General features: G+C 45.7%; 1 protein-coding gene across 1 annotated transcript; it reads left to right on the top strand.

Annotated features, from left to right (window-relative positions):
* Positions 1-1,323: 1,323 nt before the first annotated feature.
* PCYB_092730 (protein kinase domain containing protein) lies at positions 1,324-6,317 on the top strand (the record flags this gene model as incomplete). The annotated part of the gene is made up of 2 exons (XM_004222387.1): positions 1,324-2,653; positions 2,938-6,317. 2 exons carry the CDS (start codon positions 1,324-1,326, stop codon positions 6,315-6,317), a joined length of 4,710 nt encoding a protein of 1,569 aa, XP_004222435.1.
* Positions 6,318-6,559: the final 242 nt, after the last annotated feature.

The raw sequence follows: 6,559 nt of genomic DNA, 5'->3' as shown, positions 1-6,559 counted from the left end.
TTTTTTTTTTTTTAAATACACCAATTTACACTTGCATGTTACATATTTTTTGCGAAAAAACGAAATGACAAAATTGCACAAATCATGTAAGTAGCTTACTTGGCACGCGCGTGAGAGTGCAACCCGTTTTAGTGGATGGGCGCTAGACAACGAAAGGGGTGAGCGCAAAACGGGGTAAGCAAGTGGCGAAAATTGGCAGAATACGCTAGAAGAGGGGAGTGCCAAGGGAAGCAGAAAAGGGGGCAAAACAGCCACAAACTGTGTGGCCAAAAAGGGCGCAGTGCGTGGCAAAAGGGCGAAATACATGGCAAGTTGTGTCGCAGCGGAAAAAAAAAAAACCAATGCACCCTTTTGTAGGAATCCCAAACGCCACTCCAATTTGTGGTTCCGGTACGCCCAGAAATAAAAAGCCAAACGGGCGAGCGGTTAATAGGTCATGCGGTCAAGGCACTTGAAGACTGCGACTTGATCAAGCGGGCGATGTGCAGATACTTTTTTCCACTTGCTGAGGCAACCCGAAATGCTGATGACTCAAAAAAGGAGACCTCCCTCACACTTGCCAGCGCAAATGAGGGGTGCACCAACACTCTTTCGGCTATAAGTTTTCGCGAGAAACGTCCTTTTAATTGTTGACGCACCCTCCGCTCCCACATACACATATGCAGCTATACATGCACGTATGCACAAGTGGACGTGACCTTGAGTCACTTCCTTTCTCAGTTTCGCCCCCTTTGCCGAAAAGTGCACATGTACAAATAAGCACATATGCATTTTTTTTTTTTTCTTTTATTTTCTTCCTTTTTCCCCGTTCAGTTTTGCTTTCACCAATTTAGTCCTTGCGTTACATGAGGACCTAACTTGTGGTTTTTACATCATTATTACGCTAGCTTGTTCACCTTTTCGCCCGTGTGCCCTACCAGCTTCTCACCTGAGCGCGTGTGCTCGGTGAAGCAACCACGTCAATAGTGCACGAAGTTTGAGAGGCGAACATTATATGCCATACGAACGGTAGCAGTTTTTATTTTATCAATTTATTATTTTTTCACTGCATTATTTTTTCCCCCTGTCACTGTGCAACCTTCTGCTTGACCCCTTTACTCCCTTCCCTCAACCACGCAACCACATAACCGTGCAACCACACACACACAACGACACAACGACACAAAACACAACGATACAACAACACAACGACACAACGACACAAAACACAACGATACAACAACACAACGACACAACGACACAACGACACAACAACACAACAACACAACGACACAACGATACAACAACACAACGACACAAACAAAAAAAAAAAAAACTCCTAAAATGAACAAAAAATTTTCGCCCATAAAAGAAACGAACATTGAAAAAGGCGCCATCGATATATTTAAGCAAAAAATCGAAAGAAAAAAACAAAACTACCTAAGGTTCAGTTTTACAAAAAGTTACCAAAATAGGAAGGGGGAAGAAAATCGCAACGATGAAGAGAACGACAGCGCAGTCTTCCCGAACGACAGCGCAGTCTGTCCGAACATCGACGCAGTCTTCCCGAACAACAACTCAGTCTGCCCGAACAACGATGCAGTATGCCCGAACAACGACGCAGTATGCCCGAACGACAACTCAGTCTGCGCAAAGAACAAAAAGGTGATAATCATACAGACATGCGACACGTACGACAAATACATTCTCAATTTGCACGATGAGGAAAGCGAGATCGGCGAAAAAGACACCCATGCAGAAGAAGAAAAAAAGGAAGAAAAAGAGGAAGAAAAAAAGGAAGAAAAAGGGGAAGAAAAAAAGCAAAAAAAGGAGCAAAAAAAAGAGGAAGAAACAAAATATAACTCCCTTCATAAAAAAACGCAACACAAAGGTGCACACAAAAAAGGGGACAACATTTACATCCCATTAAAAATACTGTCAAACAAATATCACTACAGCGATATCGTCCAGGCGACGAACAATTTTGCGGAGGAAAATAAAATTGCCAAAGGAGGAAATGGAGTTGTTTACAAAGGAATGTTAAAAAGTTGCATAAGTGTAGCCATAAAAGTGTTGCATAAAAATGAAAACAACGGTTTCGAAAATGAAGTTATAATCATGAGCAGATACAGACATAAAAATATTTTATCGCTACTTGGGTACGCCGTAAATCCAAACTATTTTTATTTAATTTATGAGTATGTTCATTTGGGAGACTTACGAACGCTTTTGTTTAACCATTACTATTTTTATAGTGTGAGAGATAGAGAAAATGCAGAGGCACATGTGGCTTGCAATGTGAAGAAACAGGGTAATCCTGAATTTTCTTCTTCAAAGAAAAAAATATCCCCCTACGGAAATAATCACCTGTTAATGAACAAACAGGGTGACCATAGAAATGGGATGAATAATTTGAGATTTTCTCTCCTTGCGCATGAATATCTGGAGAGTACCCAACGCATGCCTCTGTTCCTGTCCTTCAATGTTAGGCTGAATATTCTCATTCAGATAATAAACGTGCTGTGCTACCTGCACACCTCCTCGCCAATCGTTTATCACAGGGATTTGAAGTCGGCCAACATTTTGATCGACGAGAAATTCAACGCCAAGCTGGGCGACTTCGGACTTTCCTTCGTGTACAAGAATAACAATAATGTGTTCAACCTCACGGGCGGTAAGTCACCTAGTTCGCCGGCGTAAGGGGTGGGGGGTTCCGCCCGCGCTCGCAAGAGGGAGGAAATCGCTGCACAGTTGCATAGTTGCATCGCTACATGGGTGCATCGCTACACATCTGCACCGCTACGTGGTTGCATCGCTACATGGGTGCATCGCTACATGGGTGCATCGCTACACATCTGCACCGCTACACATCTGCACCGCTACACGTCTGCACCGCTTCATCTCTCCACCGCTTCATCTCTCCACCGCTCCCTCGCCGCATGTGGCTCTCCCCCGCAGGCACCCCAGGGTACGCCGACCCGTACTACATATCCACGCACGAAATAAACGAGCAAACAGAAATATACTCCTTCGGGGCGCTGATCCTGGAAATGCTGGTGTCCAAATCACCCGCCGTCCACGTAGGGAAGAACTACAACTGCATTTACAACACAAATGACAAGTGCCCCATCTTCTGTCACAGGAAGAAAAGCGAAAATGAAGACAACGTATTTGATTACCTAGTCAATCACATAAACATGAACGATTACAAGTCAATCTATGCTGTCCTGGACCACAGTGTCCACTTCCCTGAATTCCTTGTTGAAAAGTTAACTAAACTCTCCTTCTTATGCTTAAACCCAAATATAAAAAATAGGCCATCTTCCAAATTGGTTAACTTAATCCTACTGGAAATACAAAAGGAGAGTGAATTCTACATCAAACAACAGAACGAATTGGTGCAGAAAAAAATCAGCTGCACTAGTGTGAGGTTGGACGATTATCAGAAGGGGGAAGAGTGTGCCAAAGTTGGGATGCAAAGTGATGGAGCGCATATGAAAGAAGGAAAAAGTGGAAACGCCGATGGGAACGGAAAAGTCCATACCAGTGAAAAAAAGGAGAAGGGTAAAAACACACAGCAGGAGGGAAACGAACCAAACCGTGAGAGCTATGCGAATAGGAAGGAAGAAATAAACTACGATAACGTTAAAGAAATGTTTTTCAAATTTATGTGTGCTGTATTTGGGGGTGGCCAAGTTGACCATCTAGACCAAGGGAGGAACAGCATTACGAACGACGAAGATGTAGACAAAAAATTACGCGCTGATTTGAGCATCGAATTTTATACCAACCTTTTTAAGGCATTCCTTGATGCGTGCGCGGACAGGAGTCGAAATACACAAGTGACTAATGACCAGGAGAGAAACGAACAGGAGCACATCCACAGCTCACCGTTCAAGTACAACACCGTTGGGAACTTAACTCAAATGAAAAACTTCTTTTTCGATAAGCTACACAAGGATGTATTTTTTAAAAATCACGTCTTCAATTCCTTTTCACTTAATTTAATGAATTGCTACTTTGCGAGGTTCATTCGTGACTACTTGCAAAATTGTGGCAGCGCACGAGGTTTGGAGAGTCTAGCGGTTGGGAAGGTAGCTGCTGGGAAGGGATCCCTCATTGGGGGAACCACGGAGGACCCACAGGGAAGCGCTACCAACCAGTTCCAACTCGGAAGTTGCGCCAATCAGAAACGCTTCGGACGTGCCCTCAATGAGTGCCCTTTTGGAAGTGTCTCCAGTGAGTGCCCCTTCGGAAAGGCCGCTTCCCCCTGCAATGCAAACGAGTCTAGCCAGCAGAGCAGAGCGCCGAACTGCGGACTGAGGAGGGTAGGGGCCGACGAGGACGTGCACATCCCCTCCAACATTAAGGGACCAGTCCAGGTGACGCCTCTGAGGGCGCAACCCATCGAGGGGGATGGAAGCGGGAAAGGATGCGAGAACAGAAGCGGCAGCGGAAATGGAAGCCGAAATGCCAGCGAAAATGGCAACCGAAATGGCAGCCGAAATGGCAACGGCGGTGGCAAACTCCCGGACGCGCTCTTATCGGAAGGCCAAAATTGCAGAATGAGGAATAAAAACGCGAACGAAGACAGCACATTTTTGAAGCAAGGGGGGGAGCCCCCAGGGAAGGCGCAAAATAAAAAGCATGACTGCTATCCCCCTGCTTGCATCGACCTAATGAAGAATAGCTATCGCGCAGGAGATCCCTTCCAACGAAATAGCGACGATCCAGGGGGAGACCACGCGCAAAGAAATAAGCCCCCCATGGCTATGCACAGAAATAATGGAAAAAACAAATGTAACCTTGTCAACAATGCAAATGCAGTTAGTCGGAGTAGCCATCAGAACCAGGGATCTCCAGACAGCATGTACCCGAATCAACAAAACATCACAGACTATGAGAAGGGAAATAATTGTCGTGATGCTAATAACCTCGTGATAGGGAGAAATTCTCAAGGGCTATGCAAAAACGACACCTTTGGTCAAACGCAGCAGAGTGGACAGAATGCCATAGCCAATTTCGAAGATATGATGAGCTTATACAGTTCGCCCGTCCTGCAAAATGAGAAGAAGCCGCAACAGAACACGGGTGCGAATAAGTGGCCTTTGAAAAGGAACTGCGGAGAGAACCCACCCAAGGTGGACTTGAGCATCGCGCAGGAGCAGCAGCAGCAGCTCCCGGGGCAGAAGGAACAGGGGATAAATGACAAGAAGATGATGCGCATGAACGTCGCTGTGGAGGAGGGAAAGGGGAGTGGGAGCTTTGGCGCCCGCAGAGGGGGACCGCGACGGGGGTGTGGGTTGTCAAGCGGGATGGTAGGCGGCGTGAGTAGCGGAAGGGGCTACCACAGAGGAAGTAACCGAGATAGCCTGCGCGACGACGGAGGCACGCCCCAGAGGAGGGGACCACGAGAGAACAACGTCGTTCACATCTCCAACTTTGCAAACTACCTAAACTTCGACCGAAACAAAAGTGGAGTCGACTCCAACGCATTCGAGTGGTTCCACAAAAACGTCTTCGAATTGGTAATCGAAGAAAACAAAGTAATATCAGAGGTAACCTTTCTAGACATTCTCTACGAATTCAATATCTTTACATTCAAGAAAAACAGCATTCTTTCAAATTACGCCACATTGTATGGGTTCCCATTGGGGGGGGACACAACTCAGTCCCCATCCCCAGGTAAGTACTCTCTTAGTGGAAAATGGTCAAACTATGCAAACGTAGAAAATAATTTCATTACGGATAATTTAGCAAATGAATTTTTTTTCGAAATAGCTGTTCACCACGATATTGTGAAGAAGACACACACAGTGTTTCTCCTAAAATCCAACCGATCCAATCATCATATGTGTAACGACAGCGAAATTGTTTTAAAAAAAACGTGGGTGTCAGATTACGTTGGAAGAAGAAACGACTTTGTTGAAAAAATTTTAAAAAAATCCATTTCGAACATGCTGTATGAATGTATAAGTCGCAAACATTGCTTGTTTTTGCTTCAGGTGCAAATGAAAAAGTTAAGGAGACCCACCATTTATAGCGATGTCAGTGGAACGAGGAGGGAAGAAGGCTTCTCCTACTACTTGTTCGAATACAACCTCCGAGTTGTGTGCAACAGTGACAACTGCATTTTTTCGAACAACTACATTTTGTATAAGAATAATATTTACTCGTATACTCTCCCGTGTAACACCCTCTCCCTGCTAGTGTTTTCGGAGAACCAAATAATGAAGGGCGGGGGGTCTCCAGGGAAGCACTCGCCCCTCACCAGGCAGGTTGTGCACTTCCCCCTCTACCCCTTCTTCGTCAATATAAACATTTACAGTGAGCGATAGGGCGGCAGAGCCAGCGAAGGAGAGCCAGCGAAGGAGGGCCAGCGAAGGGGAACCAGCGAAGGAGAGCCAGCGAAGGAGAACCAGCGAAGGAAAGCCAGCGAAGGAGAGCCAGCGAAGGAGAGCACACCTACTAAAATGCGCTACGCGCAACTGCGAACAGTTAGCGCTTCTGCCAGTGCATTCAGTCCATGCAGTCCATGCGTGTATACCAAACTGGTGCCACCAGTGACACCACAGAACGG

The sequence above is a fragment of the Plasmodium cynomolgi genome, chromosome 9, assembly GCF_000321355.1.
Source record: "Plasmodium cynomolgi strain B DNA, chromosome 9, whole genome shotgun sequence".
In the NCBI taxonomy this organism is placed as follows: Eukaryota; Apicomplexa; class Aconoidasida; order Haemosporida; family Plasmodiidae; genus Plasmodium; species Plasmodium cynomolgi.
This window is presented reverse-complemented; position numbering and strand designations above follow the sequence as displayed.